This window comes from Temnothorax americanus, unplaced genomic scaffold (genome assembly GCF_048541705.1).
Source record: "Temnothorax americanus isolate GAGA-0224 unplaced genomic scaffold, ASM4854170v1 Scaffold22, whole genome shotgun sequence".
Classification (NCBI taxonomy): Eukaryota; Metazoa; Arthropoda; class Insecta; order Hymenoptera; family Formicidae; genus Temnothorax; species Temnothorax americanus.
The window spans coordinates 2,466,056-2,493,496 of record NW_027509360.1 but is presented as its reverse complement, the minus strand read 5'-3'; the positions used below and the strand labels follow the sequence as shown (position 1 = coordinate 2,493,496).

The 27,441-nt window shown below is 40.2% G+C and overlaps 1 protein-coding gene across 11 annotated transcripts in view; it reads left to right on the top strand.

Annotated features, from left to right (window-relative positions):
* Lar (tyrosine-protein phosphatase Lar) overlaps positions 1 to 27,441 on the top strand; it is a 399,840-nt gene that overhangs the window by 338,737 nt on the left and 33,662 nt on the right. For all 11 annotated transcript variants that reach the window (XM_077407378.1, XM_077407374.1, XM_077407377.1 and 8 more), the window contains one exon: positions 23,214 to 23,396. In XM_077407378.1, coding sequence (XP_077263504.1) covers positions 23,214 to 23,396 — 183 coding nt within the window. The remainder of the gene's footprint in view (positions 1 to 23,213; positions 23,397 to 27,441) is intronic.

The following is a 27,441-nucleotide window of genomic DNA, read 5'->3' as shown; positions in this document are numbered from 1 at the left end:
CTTTAAAACACGACGTTATCTGTTACGCCGGGTAGTAAACACCGTTTATGGACGGTCGCTATTGGAGCCAATATAATACCCGGGGTCGTGTCTCTCTCCGTCTCTCCTCTCTCCGGGGCGTACAATCTAAAATTCGTTCGTGGCACAATTTCAACATCGAACCGCGATCGATATTAAAGTCCATTAAACTGGTAACCCGCGCGCTAACGGTTTCCAACCACTGCCGCGCGCGCGTCTGACCCGCGTGGGACTGTTCTACTGCACCGTCACTCGGCTGAAGGTATTAAGTAGTAATCTCCAGGCACAATCGGCCCGCGCGGTGAAAACAAGTGGAAAAAATCGCGCTGAACAAGCCGGACGAACCGTTCACGTCGTCTGAGTTGCAACAACAATGCGATCTTTGAGAATACGTTAAGTAATCGATATTTTTTTTCTTTTCTTTTTATGGAAAAATTCACGTGACGATTATTCAGTCTCGGCAACGACGAAGAGATAAAGGAATTAAAACGATCCTGATACGGTGTTCGAAGAAACGTCATTTTAACGTACCGCCAAACATTTGATCGAACGATTCGAGTGTGTAAAGAGAACGAAGGAGAATTGAAAGGAAAAGAAAGAGAGACAGAAGTAAAAGGTTCTGCCGGCGATAATTCTGCCGGCGGCGTGTTGCGATAGATTTTTACGAGGTCGAGAGTTATAACTCACCTCGTTTGCGGGCAACTCTTTGAATCCATTATACTCCCGGCGGCCGTAATAAATTTGGAAATTCTGTTAAATCCGCTTCGTGCGCTAACGTTTTCCAATCTCGACGTCTGACCGAGGAGAGCGAGCGAACAGCAGCGGGCTGTTTTACGGAACTGTCGGCCGAGCGGCGGCATTAAGTGGTAATCTCCAGGTATGAGCGGGGCGGCGAAAGGGACTGCAAAAAGCGAATTAAAAGAGCACGGTTGGCGGCGCCCGCGCGACCGCCACCATCGCCACCGGTTTTGCCAATCACTTTAAAAGGATCGGCCATTTCGCACGCGGCCGCGGCGTAACGATCGTTACGCCTGTTAAAGCAATATCGAGAAAGGCCGATTCGCTTTTACCTTTCGCCGGACATCGGCCGTGCTCGCTCAGACGATCGCGATGAATAATTGGGAACTTTTACGTCGGTCGAGCCGCCGGGGCTCTTATTAATCGGCTTTCCGATATAAAGAGAAACGCGGAACTGAGCGATGTTTTCCGAAAAAGGAGGGCGAGCGTGTGGGAGAGAAGGAGGGAAGGAAAAAAAGAAGGAAATCCAATTACAACGACGGTATAATTATAAATTCTCAACTCGTACCGCGGAATTATTCATTCGAGGGACACGGCCGGCAAGGGGGAACGAACGAAAAAGGAAAAAGAGAGGAAAAAAACGGCAGTTTCGTTGAAAAATTAACCACTCCTTTTCCTCATATCACCGTTGCTTCGGTAAGAACGTATCATTCTTACCGAAAGAGAGAACAAATAATTCGACCGCCAACTGCGGTACGCGTCCATCGTCAAGGACTCGCATCGCTCTTTTTATGATCCTCCGACCACTTTTTCTTCCACTTTTTTTTCTCCCACCCTCGCTTCTCGACGCCCGCTATCGCCGTTTTTGCGGTCCGCACGAAAGCTTCTGAAAAATATGTCACTTCGAACAAAACCCCGATATGGCGTGCGAGGGAAAGCACTCCTGAACTACCGAAACGCGCGAACGATGAAAAAGAGGAGAGAAACCTGTAGGCGGACTCTCTCGAAGATTAGAGAGGGCAAAAAAAGGGTGGAAAAGGGTCGCGAGATTCCTGCATAGGAAGAATGGATGTCCGCGCGTAAGGCGTACAAATAAGCAGCTGTTTCCCCTCGTAACTGACTACAAGCACCATCACAAGCAGGTTCCCTGACTAGGTGCCACTCGTTTATTCCCTCTTACAGCGGCCCAGTTATCTTCCCTTATCCCTACTCGTCGCGTTTGGTTGCCCGCGAGCTAACAGCTTATACATCTGTTTCTGTTTTCTTCCCTCATTTTTCTCCCTTTCATCCCATGCGTTCTTAGGTCTCTCTGTTCTTCCCCCTTCGCGCTTTCTCCTCTATTCTTTCCTTTCAGAGCGAATTTCCACCCTCGAGCTGCTTTTACCGACTCGTTAAGGATACGCGTCTTTACGAAATAGTTGGAATTGTATCGAATCATGGGGTGGAAATCGAAATTGCTAAACTCCCGGGAATACGGATGCCTGAACAACAAACTCGAGCAACAGTCACCGCACGTTTGTGTTCCTCCAACCCTTTGTCGCATCATGGAATTATAACAGATGACTTTATCTATTTTTCGGCGAGTTTCCTTGGACATTGACATAGATTGAGTTTCGTCGAAAAAGAGAAAATACGATAAGAGAATCACTATCGGCAAAGAGAAACAACAATCGTATCATCCAAAGTTATTACAGCTATTAGTTTTTACATAGCTATATATATTTTACCTTAAGGGAAACGCTCGAATATTTATTATGAATATTTGTAACTCGGATTTATACGGCTTGATATTTTACGCCGATACCGCCGGCGATCAGCGCTAAGAATGATCGATCTCTAGCGAGATACATCACTTCCGGTTAAAATTTTTAGTGTTTACCATATGCCCTGTGTTAAAAATGCGAATTTCAATACTGATATTTTAAAAATTTTTATCGTCAACCTATGCTAAAGTTTTGGGCATCGGTTCGTTGTGGTTCACTTTACAACATAATTTAATTTTATAAAGATCTGTCGTTTTATGATCGAGGTAAGAGCCTCCTTAATGCACCGCAACGGCGTCGCGCGTACACGTGACGCTTCCTGAAAGCGTCTCTCCGATATGGCCGGACAAGGGAGCCACCCCTCCTTCTCTATACACCGGACGCGGTATAAACCGCGTGAGAAAGCAACGGCAACGCGATTTTCATGAATAATAAAAAGGGCGAGGTGCCGGAGAGCTCAGGTTTCCCTACGCTGATCCACCTATCGCTTTCCGGAGAGAAAGCGCAATGTTTTTTCATTCTCTTGAAAAATATGCTGGCCTCGGGCCTTCGTCTTCCTACTTTCGAACATTCTCGTTCTCGCCTCTTCGCAGGCAGAAGCAGTTTTTCAGCTATTCGGTTTCTTCCGCAACATAGCAACATGAGGACAGACGGAGAGACTATGTATGCGATCCAATTTTGAGTAAACTCAAATATCGGTGCGATATGCACATATTTGTTCGACAAAGCGGGATGATTATATAGGTATTTTTTCGCGCGAAGGAAATTTAAGCTCATAAAGCTTATATCGATTCCTATTTTTGAGAACGTAAACTTAAAAAATAAAACGTAAAAAAAATACATGTATCGATTGCTCTCGTTCCATCTCCTCTCTGCTGCGACCTGCTCGCGCGAGTAATCTATCGTTTTTCTTATGAAAAATGATTCTCATACACAAAATCGCCCTTTCTGACGTAGAAGATCGTCAATAAGCGAACCTCAGCGAAAGCCAAGGATATTTACTTCCTTCGTCTGCTCAACCTGGACTCGCTAATAGTTTTCCGATCGATCGTGTCGGTCCGAAAATGAAGGGGGTCATTAAAGAGCTTTCGAACTATTTTCCCAAGCTCGCAGCTTCTGCACCGCGTTCGTTGCAAGTTCTACCGAAAGCTCAGAACCGCAAGATCGTCTTATGACCGATTGCGCGAAACTGCCAACAGGCTTTATTAAGCCATCGTCTTAATGAACCCCATTCGACAAAATTGACTTCCTAGTTCGAAAATATTTATTTGCGCGTCTTTTACTACTTTCATATTTTACTTCACTTTTATACCGTTCGGTAATTTCATCGGTGAACGTTTATTTGCCGTTGTTTATAATAAATTTAATGAAAATCGTTACTTTGTAAATACACTACGCGTTTTACGCGAAACGAGAGTCGAAAGATTATTTCTGCTTCGAGCTTAACAAGAACTGATCAGAAATTAGTTTACTCTCGAAATTACTCTCTTAACGCGAGAATTGATTTGCGCGATTGTTTTGCATTTGGTCTCTCATCTTTTATGTATTTTATTCGACTTTCTTGTACTATCAGATTCCACTCTTTATTCCCTATCCTCTCTCATATGCTGACGCGTCTCAGACATTAGCCGGCGTTCTCCAGTATACCTCTCCCTCCCTCATTTTTCGCTCTTTCCTTCACGCCAGCCTTTCCATCGTGCCCAAGCTCCGAACAAGCTTTTGTTGAGCTTTTGATGGAGAGATTCCGCGCTTTGCCACGCTTGTCTGGAGCTTCCTCTTTGTCCTTTATTTTTCCCTCTTGCTCGGGGCTCCGATAGGAGCGTTCTGGTCCCAATTTCTCACGATCGAAAGGTTCACGAGCTACTCAGCAGATTTCGCGGAAAAAATGTCTATATATATAGGAATGATTTCGATAATAGCGACAAAGTGGAGATATATGGAGACGATTTACGGATATTATCGGCGTTTCCGAGATTTCCTCTTTCGCATTATTCGGCAACGTTTCACTCCCCCCCCCCTTTATCGATGCACGTATTAACTCGGCAGACTCAAATCACGGTCATCTGTTATCCATTTCCGATATCCATCGAGAGCGAGACTCGTATGGCGAATCGTAAGCCACAAATACATAAGTAACTGATATAAAAAATAATTTTATTAATAAGAGCACTTATTTTTATCCTTGTAATTTATACTCAAATACCGCTGTATAATTTCAAAATGTCAGGAATATATTATTTACGGGATTATTTTAGGATACAATATTTCTAAAAAATTAAATCTGTAGAGATGTGTAAAATATACGAATTTTACATGCATTGTTAGACGTTGCGTCACAATCTCTATTTACATGTCCTTACGCGCAAATCTCTGCTCTTATCCATATTCATTTTTATCAACAAAAAGTTAGGATTGAACAAAACGTACGAAGATACTGCCAATTTTGCTTCAATGTAACATTAAATGAGAGGAAGTAGATTTTTTTATAGGTATAACCGAAGAACACTGGTCGCCTTGGCATCAATTTTTTCAAAATAAAAATTGAAACGCCACGTCTTTCCCTTTATTGCATCGTGATTTTTACTTACACAAGTTCTCGTGATTTCTTTTTTTATAAATTCGCGATCTACCGGTGGCACGCGCGATCGATAACCGAATGTACACGGAAGCTGTATCATCTTGTATTATGGTCTTTATATTCATCGAGAAATAGAGACGATTCGTTCGCCAACAATATCCTAACTACAATGTAACGAAGCACTCGACTTCTGCTTCTATTTCAATCTATCTCAACATACTTTTGAGGATTGAACGAAAGATTTCTTCTTTCTTAGTCTAACAAAAAGCCACGAAAATCAAATTTATTGCGAAAAAAGTAGCTTTGAGCATTATATCGTAAAAGTACTAAATGCTAAGTTAAAAACTTGCTTTTTCCAAACAACGTGAGAATATAAGAATTTATCTTTGAAATATTTATCGGGGAAGGGGACAGGAAGCGATTTAACTGTCCAGATTTTAAAATCTGAAGCAAAAAAAAAAGTGAATTTACAAGTTTCTAAGATTTATTTTTAATGCAATTTAAAGTAGTTCCCGAATTCACGTATTTTTCTATCCTTTGTTGAACTCTTCACGCAGGCCTGGGAGAAGAAAAAGCCACACACAAACGAGGCCCAACAACGGGTATGCGAGAGAACGCGTCGAGAGTGAGAAATAAAAGCATTCGCGTAAACAGCGCGCCGGGTCATGAATTACTTAAGAATATGGGTTCACCGTTGGATCCGCGAATTTACAACCGCGGCTCCTCGCCAAGCGAGAGGGCAGCCGAGTCGCCGCGCGCGACGTTGCCTACGTTCGTACGTCCGCCGATTGCATTGTTTTAATAAAGCCAGTAAACATATTTTATTTCTTGTAATGCTGTTTACGTCTCGTAAAATGGTTAAGCTTTCTCGCCGGGCTCGGACGCCGGTAAAGAATTGTCCTTAAATCGAGAGGAAAACGCGCGCGCGGAAAATACTGGCGCGATGCAACATTAATTATGTCTCGGGAAAAGTTTGCACGATTTCATAAACTGCCAAGTACCTTCCGTTATAGCTATACAGAAGTGTGTCGATAAATGTAGAAAAGTATTTTTTCTCGCGTTTTGTTTCGTGTAATTTAATGTATTACCGTCAACAATTTTAATGAGTGAGAATAGAAAAAAAAAATAACTGTCACATATAAATACATATTATAAATATAATTTACAAGATCTCTTTGACACCAAATCTTCAATTAATTCAACCTAATTTTATCACTATTTTACTCTATTTGTTTTTATCCTCACCAGTATATAGAAACCCTAATATTTTTTTGTGTCGTTTTTATTATTTGTCACTTGGTCTATAACCTTACGACAAATTTTAGAAATAGTCGCAAAATGATGCTATTGTGGATAACAATACAACAATATAATCGACATGGGAAAGTATACAGTGGAGTTTCGCGTACGACCGGATGAAACAACTGACTGCGCTATCAACGTGCCACGTCGAGTCTGACAAAGGCCGTCTGTGGCGTCCAGTTGCCTCCTGGGGCCAGAAAAGCTATGATCCACAAATTTCATTGACACCTACCATCCGAGATAACGTTGTCCATAATTTTGTAGTCGGATCCACGTTAAATGCACACCACCGCCATGTCGCACGAATATTTGAAACCATCGCGGAAAACCCTCGGCGATGAAATTACCGACGATGTTTCTATACTATATATGTCTCACAATCAGACACATTCGATAACCGATTCTGTATATTCCAGCCGTTTAATCCCTTTTATAGCTTAACGTTTTATTAACTCTCGCAACAGCTTAACGAACGAATTTTGCGGCTGATTTTCACCCGAATTCTGTAAAATCACGGTGATAAATTAATTCCGTGAAATTACGAGAATTACACTGTTCATAAAAAGCGTGATCAAATGTCGATGACATAGTATGAAACTGCATTATACAATTTGTAAATGAGTGTAATAAAGGGGAAAAAAATATCGTCGAAATTATTCTGCAATGCGTTTTAGATATAAACGTAACTGTCCGTTCTGTACAATACATCTCGCTTTCCTCGCGCGACAAAATTCCAAGTATTTTTTTTTGGGGGGGGGGACAAAATTTACGTTGGAGAATTTGAAAGAACATTCGCAGATCGTCCATCTCATGGCCACTAATTCCTGATGTTTACGATTCTGTGTGCCGACCAACCCCGACGGCCAGAGACCGTCAATGACTCTCCATTTTCATGATGCGGCCGTATAACGCGGTCTGTGAGCGACATACGCCGTTACCGTGGATACCGATTTAAGTAATCCCCGGGATACGGGAAATTCGACTCTCCGCAACCGATGCCGCGTGCCGCGGGATAGTATACGCCACGTCGACCTTTCGGCCCGTTCGAAGCTTAATTCACCGCGAAATACCGGACGTCCATTAGCTGGCGAGTCTGCTTTAACCGAGTCCGCCAAAACTCCACTCACGCGCGCCGGTGTTTCACGCACACGCGTGCCCATCTGCGCACGCGGCGTGTATATGCGGTTCAGTGGATATGTATATACGCTCGTGCACGTTTATCACGCCATCCTACAAATTCACGGCATTGACTAACGATTCCGAGCGTTTTCTATAACGCGCCGCTACGAATTATTTCGCTAATAGAAATAAATCGGAAATAAAGTCGTGAGAAACTGTTTAAATGCTAATTTATTTTTACTTAATTAGTTGTTAAATATTAATTTCAGTTAGATAATGACTTTTTGCAGATGTATTACAAAATTCTGCATAATTTTACAGTATATTGATGTCAAATAATTTTAATATATCAATAATGTAAAATTTTGATATTAAATCATTTTAATATTGCATAAATAATATTCTGTTACACGCGATAATTACGTGATTTTTAATAGATCAAATAATTAATATTTATAATAAAATATAATACTTTTTGCATATCATTCCTCACTATATTCAGTTTTCAGTAAAAATAAAGCCAATTTTATATGATATTTCATTTGATTTTCAGCTTTTACAAAATAATTTAAATTTAATACAAATGTGTCATATAATTGTTCATATTACTTTTATTTCTTCTTTATGTATTTATATATTTCTTATTTGTATATTTCTGATTGTAATAGTTTTCGTTATTCTACTTATCCGAATTTTTACTTACCCATATTCCTATCTATCCTATCTACTCCTATTTAGTGCACCGACTTCAGTTACGACTACAAATACAACCAATTTATAGCGGAACCTACGTGCTGGCTAATCCGTTTGAATTACTGATTCACAATTTAACGGGATTAATTTGCAATTTTAATTTACGAGCGATTAGAATTTTAATTTGCGATCAATATGGGCTAATCAGATGAACAGACTATAAAAGATTATAATTAAATTTGCTTTATATATATATATATACATATATATATATATATTAGAGTATAAAAACTTTATACTCTAAAAACCTCTGTTTTAGTATAATTTATCACTCATTTTATTTCTTCTTATTTTTCAATATTTATTTAAGCAAACTAAGTGAACTCGAAGATTTAATTAAACCTATAAAATTTTTCTGTTATATTATCTTTTAGCTTAAACTTATAATCTTTTTTCAAATATGAAAAGATTATGACTATGATAAATGATGAATTCAGATATATAATAATACAAACTATTTATACTGCTACATTTGTTATTATATTGTAAATTTAACTGTTTCTGTAATAATTGTCAAGGAATAAGAGAGATTTTTAAGCCTTCTATTCGCGTTTTTAATATTTTATGCATACCTATTACATTTTATATATTCAATATAATCTTCATAAATCCATTATCCCAGGATTAAAATAAAAAATAATTTAAGACTCACCGATACGTTGCGATGCATATGCGATGTGTAATCGTAGCGATGTTGTAATCTACGAATATTGATCTGTAACATAGAAATATATCGAAATTATAACAATGCTTAAAATAAAATTAAAAAAGAGATTAATTATTTCGCACGTTAAATTCAAGTTTAATTTTTAAACAGATATTTAGTAAAAGAATTATATAATATCTACAAATTCTTTTTATTTTTATCATTACATAATGAGAAAGCCGGTGTAAAAAATAATAGATGACAATAGATGAATAACAAGTCACTCATCTCATGATTGTATTGTCAATGTCTGATGTCTCCTAATCTCTTTTTTCCCGTATATAGATTCTTTCATTACACTCACACAATACCTATTCGCGAAACCGTTTAATTATATTATGATCGCACGCGAAATTAAGCCACCATAATACGACAACTGCGAGGTGCTTTTCACGGCATGACACACGATGCACACTTTATTATGTGGTGAAGACCGTTAAAATAATACGAAGGGATTATAATAATTATGTTTTATTCGTAACTTGCAATATTTCATAAATTAAGAATATTACAGTGACGAATTTCGAGCGGATGAAGGCTTATAAATCACTTATGTACGAACGTGGAATTTACACGATTAGCAAATATTAATTTAATTACGATTGTATACAGAATCATTGATTCCTCAACGTATATGAGTTTACACGCACATATATCGGAGCAGCATACGTGCATTTTCCAGATCCTCTTTGGTCTCTACATGTATGTCTCAATAAACGACTAAATTTATTTATTGAGGCATTAATAATCTCGTGTACTTATTAAATACGTACCAATGCTGAAATATCTACTTCGATAAAGATTTTCGTACGTTTCCATACGATAACAGTCATTAATCGCAAGAAACAATAAATCACGTTGATAATAAATTATTTGTAAAGGATCGCGTTTGCATCTCCCGTACCTGTCGCGATCGCGCCTCGGAAAGTAATACAACAATACACAGAGCGGCTCGTGCCGCTAGTTGTTCGTTTGGATATCGACACACGAATGATAGCACGATGATCTTGTGTACGTATCGGCTGTAACGGCACTAACGGCGTGCTATACCTCGAAAAAACAAACACCGAAGCTGCGCGCGCGCGCTAGTCAAATGTTGTCGCGCCGGAGTAATAACTTTATAAAAACAAACTGAATATATTCCATCGCCAAATATTCTATCTGTTACGTTTTACATTAATTTCAATAAAAAAAATTGGCTATTAAATCTAACGTTTATTTAAAGAATAAAATTTTACCTTTGATTGGATCGACAAACTTATTTGTAGATTAATTTATTGTTAATAATTTCTTTTAATTTATATTTGATTGAAGTAAAGTTGTGTGTGCGATTTTAAGAAATCAATAAATCAAAAGAGAAATATTGTCAGGACTGTCTTTGGAGTGCATTATTGTCTCAATTGTAATGGCTAATTTTACTTATACAGAGTTGATGAATTACTGATTTTATATGTACCATATATGACTAATGTATGTAGATATACCGTATATGACTAATGTGTATACATATAATGTATAATATAAACAGACTAATGTATGTTTTAATAAGTTATGATGAATAGACTAATGCGTGTTTGATGTTCACAAACTTTAATCTGGATCCTTTATTCTCGTTGATAATGGAGCTTTCCAAGTGTTAACAGTAATCTGTATACCGAGCACAAATGTATCTACGAGTTTTACAATAGAATTACCATTAGCCTGCTAGAATATACGTTTTATTTTAAGTTGTAAAATGCTATTTGTGCTCTACTGATTTCAACTTTCGAATTTTAATAACGCGACTAAAAGTGAAATGCTATTTACGGATTAAGTTGCTTGTATGCCGTTAAATAAATCACATTATTTATTTACTAAATTTAAATGCACAGTAATTTATCCAAATTTTGATTCGTGATTTATCAAAATATTTCACACTTGAAAATTAAAAAATTACAATACGTTGACATTTTCTCTAATAAAGAAAAATCGGCTTCAAAATCGTCAAAAATAATCTAATATCATGATCTGTGGAGTATTATGTACGTCGTTGCTCATATTTCTAATTAAAAATTACGTGATTATTAAATTCCAACACAGCGGGAGGGAGGTACTCATTGTTGACAATGAAAATTGAACAATAATGGGAAAAGCGACGTTGGTGCTTGCCGCATCTTCCCGGCTTGACGATCAAACGGCCGGTAACAAAGTTTGCCCCGCATAAACAACACAAAGGCCTATTGAACTCCACGGGGCATTAGAGACAGTGGAACGTTTCCTCCTTGCAATTAGCCGGCTAATTGCTCGCCGTTGTGATACGGTAAGCGCATTACAACGGGGCCGCGCATCGGATGACTCTGGCGATGCATCTTCGATCTGCCGGCTGTCGTCTGTCGGTGGTGCATTCAGAGGTCCGTGCATCTCGACCTAAATACACGGGCGCCAAGTAATACAGGGAACAGTGTAGCGTTCTCTAATTATCGTATCGTAGTCAAGCGAAGTCAACAGGTACCGGTGATAAAATTATCGACCGTAAGCTTATCCCTTGTCGTTGAGGTTGTTTCCGCGCTCAAAGTCCCTTTTGTTAAAATTACGAGGTGACGCGTTTTTAGCCATCGAAAAAAGACCGCAATTATTTGTATCTCACTTTTAATAATTATGATTCTAAAAACGTTGAATTTATATCAGTATATCACACTTTGTTATTTTTGCTGAACAAAAAATATTTTTCTGCGACATTTACTATTTGCGTGAGTTATGAATAGTCACGATGTATATGTATTCAAGCTATAATATAATTATTCTGAAAATTGTACTTTTTTGAACTGAACCATTATGCAGATAATAAAAACAAGATTATTCGTGAAGCTATTAATTATGCGACAAATAGGAGAGATATATTTAAAACTAATCGCTTTGCAATTTTTTCAAGTTTATTATTAAGGCTGTTGAAATAATGAGAATGTAGTTGAGTCCAAGATTATTCTGTTTACAAGAATAGCACGTTTACTTTTCGCAAGTCTGTTTTGCCTTTCAAAAGCCATCGTACTTGAAATTTTTATCGCAACCACCCCGCCGCGTAAGGTGAATAAGAAAAATCCTGGGGGTATTAAAAAAATAAACGCATCCACCGTTTTCGATACCTATTTAGAAGCCGACCGTTGGGAAATCATACAACGAAAGTTTCCGCACCTCACTTTTTCCATGAAATTATGGAATATCGGGGTGTACGAGGTTTTGCACTTTAACTACCAGCGTAGCAGCGCGCCGCCGCTCCATTTATTTTACCATCGATAACGGTCGACTCGCCGCCATTTGCCACTTTTACATCGAAACCGTATTATTGTGACAGGTTTTGCTGCCTTTCCGATAGTTGTGACAAGCGGCTTAATACGCGAAATTCGATGCTGCAATTTTAAGTGAGTCGCGGCAATAGCTGTCCGCAATTAAATGAGAGACGTCATTCAGTTTTATTCCTTGCGATTCGAGCGCGCTTTTCCAGAATTGCATCTTGCATGACACAAAACTAGAATAGACTTAATCAATACGAACTTTAAACAAGTATTTCGATTTAATGGAAATTGTTTTCTTTTTCATTAAATTTACACGCTTATATCTTATACCCGAACAAAGAGAATATGAATATAAAATGTCAACTGAAATTTTTCAATTAAACTAAAATTCGCAGACGAGTGGAAGAGCACAAAGGATAATAATCTGGTTTCTATTTTTAATAAAATACTAAAGTAAACAGAAAAATTAAACAAACGGGACGATGGCACAAATATGATGGAAGAATCTTTCTTCTTTTAACGCTTTTCCGTTTTATCCTGATAATAGAACAAAGTTGTCAAAACGGGTTCCGCTATTATCTACATTGAAGTAAAAAACCATACCGTTAATGGTATTAAATTATTAAATGCGACGGTAACTGTAGAATTTTATGCGATTTATCGTTTGAGATACTGAAGACTGAAGGATATATTCACCCTCGGAAAGTTGAACGAGATTAAAATGAAATATTTGGAATACACGTTGGGCTGTTTATTAAGCTTACCCTGAAGAAAGAAGGGGGAGCATTTGTGACGCGAGCTTATCCCTAAGAGTCCATTTCACATCGTGAAATATAATCGCTGTAATCCAAGATGGCGTAAACAGTAATTATTCCTTTGAAAAGGACTCGTGTCCTTCATAATCCTCCCTTGTAGCCCTCACACGGCTGTTGTAATTCTACCAGAAGATCGCAATATCCACGATCATAGTTCTACAAAATGCTGACAGTAACTCTCTTAATTAATTGAGCAGACGTTACATGGTGTAATGTTGTGTATTTAATTATAAATGTGACATTCCTATTTTCTGTTATTCGAATACGGAATGCATTATGTTACATTGAAATAAGTCAAGCATTAGAATAGTAAATATTAAAATATTATTAGAGTATTAAACAGTTCTCGCTATTGCTGGAAAATCATGCGAAGCTTGTACTTTAAACTTTAGATACGTTTATCAGGTTAAATAGATCATAACGTTTGCAATGGTAGGTATCTCAAGATTAAAGCAGCAGCATAGAGATATGAAATAGCTGTCACGACGGTTTGTAGTTGGAAAGAATTAGAACGAAGACGTTTGCTCTGCGACAAGCGACGCGCAATGTTCGAGCGAAAAAATTACGACGATCTTTGATCGAACTTGTCGTTCTTTTTTTCTCCCGTTATATAGAATAGAACGATCTTGTTCCACGTCACGTTCACTTTTCCACGAGCCATCCTCTCGATACATAGGTTTCACCCCATTCATCTCGCCAATTTGTAAAGCCAACGGTATTAATCACGAGATCAAACGACGATTTAGGACGACTTTCTTCAATGCCTCTCTACGCCCCGCCCGTCTCAACGTCCAAGGAAGGCGAGTTTGGCTTTAAAGCTTAATCTCTTAAGAGCCGCCGCTCGAAACCAACCTACTCGATGCGAATCCCTGTTAAGGCGGGCCGACTGGTTGAGAGGTAGCTCGGATATTACGAAACCACCCGCTCGCCCCTCTTTAGTCTCTTCACCCGTCCTCCGCCCTCTGCTTTTTTGTGTCCTTTTACACCACCTGCCGCCAGCATTGGAACATTAGTGCAACTCCGAGAGACAAGCTTTTATATTCCGGTAATGTAGCTTGCACCGCCCCGGTCCTTCGTTTAATGAAGTTAACTAGCGTGACGCTCGACGTACTTGTTGTTGGTGAAGCGATTACAACCCGCTTGCACACGCGGGTCTCGAGTTTTCTCCAATCGTATTCGAGAAAAATGAGTACACCGAAAATAGGGGAAGGAGACCAGACATCATTCGCACAGTCTTGTTAAATCGCGACATACACGACATACTTTGACGCATTTTTCGTAACGTTGCTAGCGAGAGGAGCTTAACCCTCGAGTTTACTGCATGTTTCCGGCTCTCGCTCTTTCTCTACAGAATCAGGTAAAGATGTATTTAAAACGAAAGACGAGAGATAACTCCTTCCTGCGAGATAATTAGTGAATTTTTCTACCAGGTATATATAAATGCTTATAATAACAGAAATATATAATCTTGAAAATATATTGTTATATAATCTTTGACGTGTGTACAAATGTAAAAATATAAATTACACATACATTAAGGACATGTAAAAACGATGTGTCTTAAGGAGAAATTTTCACGCTATGTCAGCAAGTGTGCTATTCCCGAACTTAATTCCCCGATTTCGTGAGGTTTTCTTCGCTTCGTTTTGGAGCGATTTGCACCGGCGCGGCGTCCCGAACTCGAGGGGCTCTTTTTCTGCGACTCAGGGCAATTTCGCATAGATCGATTTCTCTTGAAATGACGCGAGGCCAATATATGAGGGTACATACAGAGCGACCCAGACACTCCGCAGCAAACTTTTCCATCTACGGTTTCTTTCATCAATTTTTTTTACATCAATTTCTTCTCAACGAGAATTATATCAATAATTAAACTGTAAGCAATGCAAAAATAACGAACTTTAGCAAATAGATGGCCCTGTTTTTTAATCAACTTTTAATCAGACTTACTTTAAAATAATATAAACTCGAAACCTACTAAAATATTACTAGAAATTGACAAATTGAAAGATAGCATCCAATCAAATGGTTGCTACAAAATTTAATGAAATATTATGCGATTTCTGGAACACCCCATAAATATACGTCCATGTCCAGAAAGTACGCCTGCAGCTGCATCGCCGCATATATGCTTGAATTATGAAGGCGCGTTTGCCTGAGACTTTTACGGCGGATTTTATCCCACGTGGTTTATTGGCACGTCCCTTATTGGCCGGCTCTCTCACTTGGAACCGACAGCGATTAATTCCCTCTACCTCCATGACCGGACGTGAATTTTATTTCAGACGATGACGCGATCATTACGGATGCGTACGACTGCATTCGCCCCGGTGCGATTGAAAACCCGCTGAGTCATCCGTTATTCGTGCTACGTTCTTGCGCTAACATAATTTAGCATTACGAGGCATCGAGAAATACGGGCGCAATTACGAAATTGTGAAAGTTAATTGCATTTGATATGACTTGACGGATCGAACGTGCGTTGGATGTTTAATAATTATGAAAAAGTACTGTTATCTTACAAACAACTACTGAATGGTTAACCGTATCCTACCACACACTGTAACTCTTTCATGAAAATGTTTATTTATTAATTGATTCTCTTTTTCTATCACCTATAGAGTTACCGTGAAAAGCAGTGTTAAAAAAGAAAAAAAGTATTTCTAAAACAAGCTATTTTCTCTTCAAATATTTTCATCTTTTATTTTTTAGCACTAAATATTTCTTTCTATTTTCATAATTATAAATCTATTAAATTATAGAAATTAAATTAAGAGTGGAGTTTTTACTTATATTGTTGAAGTTTAAGTATATATATATATATATGAATCCAGAACTGTTAAAAAATCAACAATTGAAGAACACTGATCCTAAATCAATTGCGTAATTCATAGATAAAAATGATTTAGTTAATCTACGAAATTTTATACAGACTTCGGTAATATTTATGAAGTTCTATCTAGTTATGTCCATTGCGAAATATGACGATAGATTATATATTTTGCAATGTGTTGTCTTATTATTAATATTCTCACAACGTTTATTATCGCATACAATCCGAAATTTCTCGGGAAAGTAGCAGGTAACGCATTCGATAATATAATCGAAACATCCCCATCTATTTACGAATTCACATAATTGCTGTAACATCCCGTAGCCTGCGGCTGCTTTCGATACGCGGAAAATATTCCCTGCGGACCGCAACAAGACCGTTTCCCCATACCTGTACATATATCGTCTAAATTGCACCACCCGCGGCTCGAGAAAGCCAACCAATGGTGCAGGGTAGAAACTCCGCCATCCGACATTCTCCACGCAAATCTTCGTGGCAGTTCTGCCCTTGGCCCCTCCGTTACAACCCCATCGAACCCCGTTGGCCTGTCACTCTTTCATCCGGCAACTTCTCAGGTGTCTCGAGACGTATCGAAGTGCCCCGGATTACTTTCTCGTATCTCCTCAGGGATAGAAACTTCCCAACCAGTCAGCACACAAAGATCGCGAGAAGAAGGTCGATCACTATGAAAGTTTCGAGTGAATTGGCAGAATATTTCGCAGCGGTACGATCGGAGTCCGATTGTTTTGTCACAGTTTCCTCTATTGCGTCCGAATGAGATGCAAAGAAAATCTCGTTGAAAACATCGAAATGAAAAATCTACTTCTAACAAGTAACAAGCAATCCCAAGAATAAATGAAATCCGAGACAGGCCTAATTATTAGAACGATATATCTAAATGCGTTACATGATTACAGAAATATATCTCTTATCTTCATGTGTCTGTTTAAAAGGAAACACAATTGATACGAAAAAATGAGATTGAAAGAATGCGAAAATGTACAACAATACTCTTTGATCGTTCCGAATCGACTGAAACGTTGGGATGTCACGATGTAGAGGTAACGGACTTCGTCCGTCGCGAAGTCTGGGGCTGGGGGCTGTGCATCCCTGGAGATGTCGTTTCCAGATGCCGCACCCGGGGTATGTATCGCGAGATACACGGCGACGAATATTTGCGACTCCGATTACGAAAGTCGGAGGCGATTCGATTCAACCGTCGGGAAAGGAGGTGAGCGACTCCAGTATCGATTTTCTCGGGCGCGTATTTGACCCTCCCGAGCTACTTTTTCCCTCGAAATATGCTGATTATTCGAGCGCCAGTCACGTTTTTGTATTACATCGGGCCGCGATACGCTATCTCGCGCCGGAAAGACGGAAGACGGAAATTTATTATTTCCCCACAGTTACGACGTGTTATTTATGTCCGGCGGTTTGATTCTAGAGGTTTTCAAAGTCGCCGCACGAGACCTATACCTCGGCGATACGCCACGCGCTCTCAATATTTTCGTGTAACGTCGCGCGTTTAGACGAGAGGAGAATTTATGCGCGACGAACGATGATTCGGCACGCACCCTCGTTTTCGCAACACGATCCTGTAAGCCGTCGATATTTCAGAGATTCAACTGTGTGCCACTCCCGCGGACTTCCTCCGATTTGTGGATTCTCTAGATCCCCCGTGAGGGATCGCCGATTTCGAAATTGTCGTACATCTGGCTATCTCGTAGCAATTTCGTCCTAACGACACCCGGCAAATCCATTTTTCCCCTCGTTCGCTTCCTATTTTTTTCATCAATAGATCGGCTCTTATTTGCTTTAACTCCAGTTATCAATTATGTATGAGCCGAATGATAACACGGAAGAGAACGTTTCGGGGCCGCACGAATTGATCACCTGTTGCTCAATCAAATATACGAAATAACGTTGTTAAAATTACGATTTATTCCTATATTATATTCGTTTTCGCCGCCGGTTGAGGTAGAGCAAATATTTGCTGTCGATGTGTCGATCGCAAATGCAGTTGCGGCTCGGCGCAAATTTTGTGGAAATACACGTTACGAAGCGCTAAGGCCGCTCACAGAATCGTCGGAGCGGGAAGAGTCAACAAAATCCCAAAGAAGCGCTCGCCGCACCATACGCTTCTAAAAGAGTGCCGCCTGTGCCGCCGAGTAGTCCTTTATATATAACTTTGACCCTCTAAGAAAACAATTCCTTTATCGCCTATACGTAAGCGTCTCCTCGTAAAATGAGGGTGCCAAAGAGATCAGTCAGAACCTTTTTTCATGACTAGCCCTTCACTGAAAGCCGTTCTCGAACATAGAAAGCGCAGTATCTTCTTTTCTCCCTTTTCGTATGCCTTGAAATCTTACGATCGCGAGAGTGATGTCGAAAGTAACGATAAAAGGATCCTCCACGTACGGGCGAAAAAAGGGATGGAAGTAAAACGAGTTATTTGAAACCGATCATTCTATTGATTTCTCTCCATTATGTTTCACTCGAACGACACGAAACGCGGGCCCGCTGGATGATACGATAAGACGGAAGATGGAGGATGCGAGAGTGAGCGCGCAGAATGGGACAAATCGTTACAATGCCTCAACGTTCTTCATACATCCGCCTTCGAATTGAAGTAATCCCGGTATCACAACGGCGATAGTTGATATTCTATATTCCATTACCGAAATCTCTTATCAGTACTTTAATTATTTTAATCAAATAAATTGCTCGCAACGGTATCAACCTAAAGCGATTTTATATCAAATTGATAAAGTTACTTTACGTTACTTTGTCTTTTATTGTAATGTACATTAATCAAAAAGTTAAAGATCCATTCCGTTGCGCGGAAATTAAGCGGCAAATGTCGCCAGTAGAGAGAATGTCATTATAGAGTCAGACGATAAAGAATGTTGCTGAATTTGTCTTTAATCACTTTACGGTTCTACTACGGTACACTCGATATATTTTTCGTCATCTAGTAGCTACAAAGTTAACAAAGTAAATACACAGTCTGTAACTTAATCTTGTGTCCTGTGTCTTGTCGGGCAAGAATCTCTGAAAAGAAAAATCACTTCTCGCGTGAAACTGTGATCTTACGATCGCGTTGCGGCGAACATAAATCTAAATGTAACGGTAAAAGACTCGATGTGCGAATAGAGATAAAGCGAGGGAGAGAGAGAAAGAAACGGTGCAAAGCGCCGTAAAAGGAAATTGTAAAAAAGAAGGCGGCGTTCATCCCCGACAATAACTCGTCCACGTGCGCTCGGTCCATCATATTGGCGCTTTTACGCGCGCGCATTTGCGTGCATAGTCAAGTGGCGTGCACAGCGAGAAATCGCAAATAAAGAAGGAAAACCAGGAATGGAAGAACGCCGTAAAGAGAACGAGAAACCGGGAAGAAAGACAAATTCTCACAAAAATCACGTCTTCCACGAAAAAGGCGACAGCGACGGTCGTCGTCTTCGTTATCGTTGTCGTTGTCGTTGTCGTTGTCGTCGTCGCCGTTGTCGTCGTCGCCGTTGTCGTCGTCATCGTCGTAGTCGTGTTCGTTCTCCGGTTGTACAATAGTCGTCGCGCGACCTCGGACACGAGGAAGGCGCGGCGGCCGGATCGCCAGGTGGGGACAATAGCTTTGCCGACGACTTTGTTGTCGTTGCGACGCGGTCGACGTCGGGTGCTTGTATTGTTTGTTGTCGCCGGTGGAAAAGCGCACGGAGGAAAGAGGATATAGCGGGAGGAAAAGGACGGAGAGGAGAGGGTGGAAATGGCTGCGGGGGGCCACACGGAAAGTCTGCAGGCGATTTCTATTGTCGGCCGCGAAGCGCTCTCTCGGCCGCCGATATAATTGGCGCAGCCGCGCGTCGGATAACTCGGACGATAACGAGGACAAAGAAGCGGCGCCGCGGAAGAAGACAATGGGGAGAGGAAGACCCCCTGAGAAAATCCTGGAGGTTGTCGAGCATTGGACTACCGCGCTCTCCCCTATCGGCCTCTCTCGCGCGTTAATAGCACGGCGAATCCCGTTGAATTTGACAGATCCTCTGCTGAGAAAATGAAAGAAAGAAAGAGCGACGCGACTTGTATAATAGCTTCGAGTTCCTTAATGCACAATAGTTGCGACTATGGTAGCAAATAGTCGGTAAATTGATTGACCCATTTGCGATCGTTTTACCTCTGCGCAATATACACGAAAAAGAGTCCACCAATCTCTCGATTAGATCATACATCTCGCATGCATCTTTGTTAACTTGAATGTTTTCGATACATATATGGTAATGTACATGATGACATCGATGCCGTCGTGATCTGTGCTAAAAAAGCGATACAGCTAAATGTCCTCGTTACGTTGAAGCAAAAAATTATGTAATGCGGTAATTAAATTCTCCTCTCTGTTCATGTTAAAAGTAGAACTGTTAATTTGACAGATAAAACAAGTATCCACTTACTTACCTCGATTTAACTCGAAATTTCCAACAAAATCAAATTGCGCTAAATAATTTTATAATTTATCTTTCTATAGATATTATTATTACTTTCGATAAATATAGATTCGAAAATGGGAGAAATTGATTTAATGTAATAACGCCAGCGGTGTTGGAAATAAAAAGTTTGACGAAGTAAAATTAAAAATATTTTTAAAACAACGTAAATTTAAAAATATTTTTAAGCAAGAAAAAGCCCATTTATGTGCTGGTTTTAGTTCAAATGATTATTGAACGAAAATCTTTCTATATAAGAGAAATTAAATGGACAAATGTGTGTGTGTGGAAGATAATGATGAAACAATTAAGAGAAATTTATTTTTCTTTTATCCGCAATCTAACATCTAACCGAACACCGACTGCTCGGATAACGTCAACTAAAGACGGTGTCAATGTTACAAAAGAAAAACAAAAGATAGAAAAGACACAAAGCGACTGGATGCGCAATTGTGCCAATCTTCAAATATATCTTTACGTTCGTGTGAACGACTGGCTTACCAAGCTCCAACAGGTTCATTGGTTTAAAATATATTCGCGAATAGAGACGAGTAGATCAGAATACGCGAAAGTACTTGCCGACCATTAACTTCATCCGCGAGTTCCGATTGCTCTTGTAATTGACGAGACTGTGAAAGATGGACTTTCTAAGAGCCACCCCGAGGCGTCGATGGTAATTGCAGTTTGATCGCGCTCTTACGAACTTTCACCCAGTTTGTGGGCCTTGTAACAAGTCTCAAGTTCGCTTACCAGTAACTTTAACCTCAGATAGTTAAATTTCTAAAAAATTATAGAGCCATCTTCTCTTTATAAATTATAATTCGAATGTTGTGAAATGGAAAACCTTGTATTAAATCTTTGCGTTATTTAAATCTCAATTTATTAATGACGATGCATAATAAAAAGCATTATCTCTGTGAAAAAAATTTAATTTTAAATATAAAATAAAAATATGTATATAAAATGATCCGAGAAAAGAGTGCACTATAATTTTGGAAATATAAGATTAATAGTTAGAGAAAATGCCGTTTCCAGTCAGGCTGAATTTTAGTGGACTAACAGTAATATTTCTGTATTAAGAATAATATTTCTGTATAATTCTATCATATATTATATCTTCTCTATTAGATTTTCAATTTCATTTTTTGTAAAATAAATTCTACGTCTGCTTCAGATAACCAGTATCGAGAGGTTATTAAATCGGTTCAGGTAAATTGTCTTCATCTCTGTCGTACGAGCTTCCGTCGAAACGGAAGCAGGACAATCGCGGGAGTTGTTCTGAACTTCGTACGCCGCGTCGCCAACTTAGATTTAACTACGAGTTCACCCCAAGGATTAATGTAGCGCCGTCGTAATTACATGAAGAACGGGAGCGATGTGGGTCGGATCACGTGTACCTCGAAACAGGTCAAATTAATCTTCTTACTCGCCCTGAGGCTGAACTTCACGCACGACTTGTGCATCGTGCCTTTGACGCGCTCAATCTCTATCGAACATATCTTTTAATTAGGTATCGATTATAGAGACCCGTGGCGAACGCCACGGCCTATTAAAATCCATGAAGATTCAAACATCATCGTAGGTAGATACCGTTTTATTGCTTCGTCTTTCTCAAAATATAATGTTTTTCTCGGATGTCTATAACTGATCTTGGCAAATATTCATTCGTTTTAAATAGATCGATGTATTTTTCTGTTATACTATTAAAAAAAAACACACAAGTTTGCGAAGAGAATTGAGAACTAAATAGTGAAATATAAAAATCTTTTGCGAGATATTTATTCCAATTACGCAACATCCAAAAAACGCAGCTGCCAAACGAGAATCGCGCGATTTATTTGATCCTTTTTGGCGAATCCTTTCAAAAGATCTTCGCGCGGTATATTGAATTCTGTGATTCCATTCCTGATTGCATCGGCATTCCGGCGCATCTATCCATATCAGCGGGCTGCCTTCCGAGGGACGGAAGATCTGTTTTCCGCGATGGGAAATGGGAACGGCGTGGCCGACCAGTTCCAGTGGCTTTTGCTAACTTTCGATCCCGCGAGACCAGTCGCCGGATGCCCGTCTACGATCCACAGAGAGCTATCCGGATCTACTCTACGACACGTCCGATATATAATTGACGAGCCACGAAGTTTGCCTCGTATCAATGTAAAAGACGTGTACACATCGAATATTTTGACGTTCTCGCTACGCGCGATATTTTCGACTGAATGTTATCTCCTATAAATAATCCACGTATGTGTACTCGTCCCGCTATATATCATTATTTGATTATTCTGATGTCTAAGAAGATCATACATCTTGTAGCTGAATAACGGATGAAGCAGTCAAAATTTTTTGATCGATTATACTCAGTGTGCGCGAACACGCCTGCACGTATAAAAGCTCAAACAACTACAATTAAGCTTATGTGAGCATATAATAAACTCGATGAACTCGCGCTTTATTTTAAAATATTAAAAATTATGTTCACCTTGCTCTCAGGGAAAATTAATGCAGTGATCTTGCAAAGTAAGTTCATGAAAGTGCAACGGCTTCAACTAATAACATGTGCTTACTCAAATTTTAATAACATACATGCTTATTCAAATTTTCAGATTATTTCACTTGAGAGAAATATTGTATTTATTTTAAATTGTATTACGGATACGTTGTCTTGCTACGATTACCATATATTCATTCTTCAGCAAACTTTCTTAAAAGATGCATCATCAACTCTCGTCTTTCTCTTTGCATATATAACATCATCAGCGCTTCTTACCGCATAATGTGCTATTTCAGACTTTTAAGCGTGATATTTAATAACTAAAGACATCATCTTTTTTGTGATTACAGCGGAAAATCTACCGATGGGTTTCCCAATGATCACTCAAGCGCCGACGACGAAGGTAGTCGAGATGGGCCACAACGCGGTTCTTCTCTGCACCGCAGTTGGATCCCCGACGCCTATCATCTCCTGGGTGCGAGATATGCTGCCTATCGACACGTCAAATCCACGATACACGGTTCTGGATTCCGGTAAGTAACCACCGCCTGTCAATCACTGCGATCGGGGCCTTTATATCGTCGCTCGTTCGTCGAGACGTCGGTCGTCGTTGCGCGACGCATGTCCCCGAAGGCTCGAACCGGTTTTAGAACGCGGTCTTATTGCAAAAAGTACCGCCGCGTGAAATGAACGACATTATCGCGGTGAGCAACGAACGTTGCACTTTATTCACGAGACGGAAAGTAGGCCGATAAAGGAGGAAGGGTACGCGAGGGGTGGAGAGAAATATGGGGTACGTGAGCGACCGAACGATGACAAAGGCTATGAAAGATAGAAAGATTAAGGGTGTTTGGCGGGTACACAGGTAGGGTAACAATGGGGGCGCCCCATCGGCGCGGCGGCGCGCGACCAGTGGCGCATGTCATATCTCGTTGAGTGCCCGGGTGCGTAAGTCACTGTCAACTCGCGGCGGCGTTGATCGAGTGGTCACGCGATACGCGAACATCCAGCACATCCATCTCGTTTGCCGAGAGCACACCTGGCTCCCCCCCCCCTCCCCTCAACTTACTCGCACTCACCGAAGCGCATTTCGTACCCGATCATACGCGCGTTTCATAACCGGCCGGCTGCCGTAAACCGTACTCGCGCTACTTCGTCCGGCGCGCTTGTACCACGTTCGGCAGTACATCGTCTTTCGATTTTCACGACGGCACCGATAAAAAGTTCGTAAAAGTTTCACCAGATATCATATTCACGCGAATGGATATCTTTGATGACGATCTCACTTCGTGTCGCATTTTGAGTGATATAACTGCGAAGAGTACGATAATAATCATCGGTAATAATCAAACATATTACGGAATGAGGGAATCGGCTTATGTGTGTGTAGAGTGTAGATATTATTGACGTTACATTTCTTCGTTATTTATAATTCAGAAAAAACAGTCGGAAGTACATTGCGTGTCTGACCGCACGTCGTTATGACTACTGTCGCATTTGACATGTACACGCACTACTTTAAAGATCTACGGATGAACATTAATCTACGATCTTGCTAGTGTAAACGTTAAACGTTAAAGAACTCTTGGTAAGCCCAACCTCATGACAATTTACTATAAATGTCCATTTGCGTTTTGATAAAAATTCTTGATTACGATCTACCTAAATACAATATTGTAAACACAGTATTAATGCAAAAATGATATTTGTCTGACTCGTGAACGTGACTACTGGCGTTTTAAAAACATGGTCGTACTACTTTTATCCACAATCTATGCGTAAGACTTTGAAATGGGTGCCACGTAATCTCACAGCAATATGTCATCGATTCTAGATAAAATATCTTGATTGCGATATAAATTCGACTTAAATCGCGTATCTGAAAAACCTACCTCTTATCGCAACCTACTTCTCGCATATTTTTCTTCGTTTAATTAAGTAGCGAGAAGGTTCTCGATCGTCACATCATTGTTAAGCGGAAACTCCTTGCGAAATATATTAACAATATCCCTCGGAAGAAGTCGAGACGGGGCGATAAAGGTGCGAACGAATAATTTTCTGCACGCGTTGCGGAGTTTCGTTAAAGCGCGATGCTTCTCATTATCTTTACCTTAGCCGCTTGTACAAAGCCCCAGCGTGCCTTCGTGCGCGTATACGCACGTATATGCGAATGCGTTTGTATAACGCTCACTTTGTTTTTATCGTACGACGACGGTATCATTATCGAGCAACACGTCACGTAATATCGGCGTGCACTTTCCCGGGCTATCTTTACGGTGCCCGCCGCAGTTTGCCGCGACGTGAAAAGTGTACATTAGATGCGGCAAAACCGCCGCTGTATATGCGGAACGCGTATATACACGCAACACACACGCAACATGACACGGCGTGCACGTGTCTCTCGCGCACACAGTAGCGCGCGTGTGCATGCGCGTTATGTATTATGGATACGTTTGCATACCCTACTGACGGCATCCCGGGCATCCGCATTGCATCTCGGAGGCCGTGTACGAACGAAGCGTCGATACGGGCGTATGCGCGCGATGCGGCAGTCTTGCTAGAAATTGCCATAAAGAAACGCTACAGAGGAGGAAATTCGTCGGGCAAGATGCATTCGTCCGGAAACTCGATCCGCGCCGCGCAACCTGGCACGCGTGCCGGTCCACCGCTGATAAAGTTGGTTCTGAAAATCGCGGGACGATCGAGAATGGGAATCTAAATGAGATCCACCGCGGAATGAATCGGCCCGATTCCTATCCCGGTCGTTTCCACGATCGATAGCCGCGATAATGAAGTATGCCGGACGTTTATATAAACTCGTGCGGCATCGAGGCGGGCCGTTACGCGGCTATTATTATTGTAATTAGATGGGAAGAATAACGGCGTGTATTTTCAGTGTTTTTTTGCATCGCGAAGGAAAGTTTGCCTATTATCGTAGTTACGATTGGAACGGCGTTATTATCCTCAACGATGACAACGGTACGTTGATAATAAATTTATTTGAAATACAGTGTAAGAATTCCCGAATTTCATTAACAGTTTCTATTACTGCTTATGTTCGTAATATTGAGATAAAAAAGCTGAGAATATTTAAATAAGAACAAAATGAATTTCTGTAATTTAGTTAGATATCTCACGCGCTAATTGCAACATTAATAAATAATGTCTAAATTACGTTCATAGTGGCTAAAATGATTTTCATACGTTAATACTCATACGTTAATCACACGATGCATTCAATTACGTCGCTCAGCATGTGCAAATTAAATTTGTCGACGCGAGCTGTACGATGACGGTATTTGTCATCGCGTGACTTTTTATCGAATGGAGATAACGGTTACCATTGTCGGCCATAAGATCGAGTTAAGTGTAATTTAACGGAGAAGGGTTGATAACCCCTGCGCGGATGAGGGAGGCGACCCCCGGAGTCGCATCAGTCACTCGCTCGCACTCTTAACGTTATTCGCGTGTCTTCGCGACTTCGTGTGAAGACCTGAGTCGATAGCGTGCACCCGCGGTACGCTGCCGCCGTCGCGTTATACGCACATCCCATAAAATATACGCCTTAATGTATCGCAAAAAGTACATCACAAGTCGATGTACTTTCTGGATATAGCGGCGCACCAAGTTCCGCGCGAGAGAAATGGATGGACGAGAAATAAGGAGGAAGGTGGATGCGCGTCGGGGAAAGAAAAGGTACGGCGAGAACGAGGGCCGCGGGTGGGCGAGAAGGAGAACTGACGGTGCTGACCGGGGCGAAACGAGAGTTTTCATAAATTCCATCCTCGCGCTGACAAGCATTTTTCTCGTAAATCTTACCTGTCCTCGAACTCGTTAAGCGAAAGCTCGCGCGAAAATTGTACGCGCGCGCCCGTCGTTCGTATCTATCGCACGAAACTGTTAACGCGTTTGCGGAACGCCACGCGGCGCGATAGATTGCCCGCGTTCGGGAATTTTTTTTTTGGGGACTGATGATGCATTCTTGACAGAGTTTTTCATCGTTCTGCTATGTTTTATCTCGAAACAAGAACTGGATGCCGCCAAATATCAGAGAGCGACGCCAAAAATAACATACGCCATCGATCGACGCACTCGATGCATCGTGTTTTCCCGGAATAAAATACAAACTTCTCGATATATGGATTTTCCAAAGCTTATCCCGTAATTAAAGAAAAGAAACAAAGTATTATGAGCAAAAAGCTGGAGCTTTTACACATCAGGCGTATCGTAAGCGATAGCATTTGAGCGTAAATAAAGTGTATATCTATGAGAATTTTTTCATAAAAAAAAATGCTCTGAACATATTTCTTCCAAATACTGAAAAATAAATACTATAAAATATTCTATCTCTAAGAATCTCTTAAAAAAGTTCTAAAAGTTTTTATATATTATATTAAAAAATTTTAAATATATAGCTACATTTTATGCACTTTAGTGTATTTAATTGTTCGTATAAACCATGCTTGAAAAATTTATAGTAACGATATATGATTAACAGCTTTGTTTTCTCACATAACAAAACACCGAGCGTCACAGTATCTCCATATTTAGATGCATTAATGTATTTTATTCCGTTTA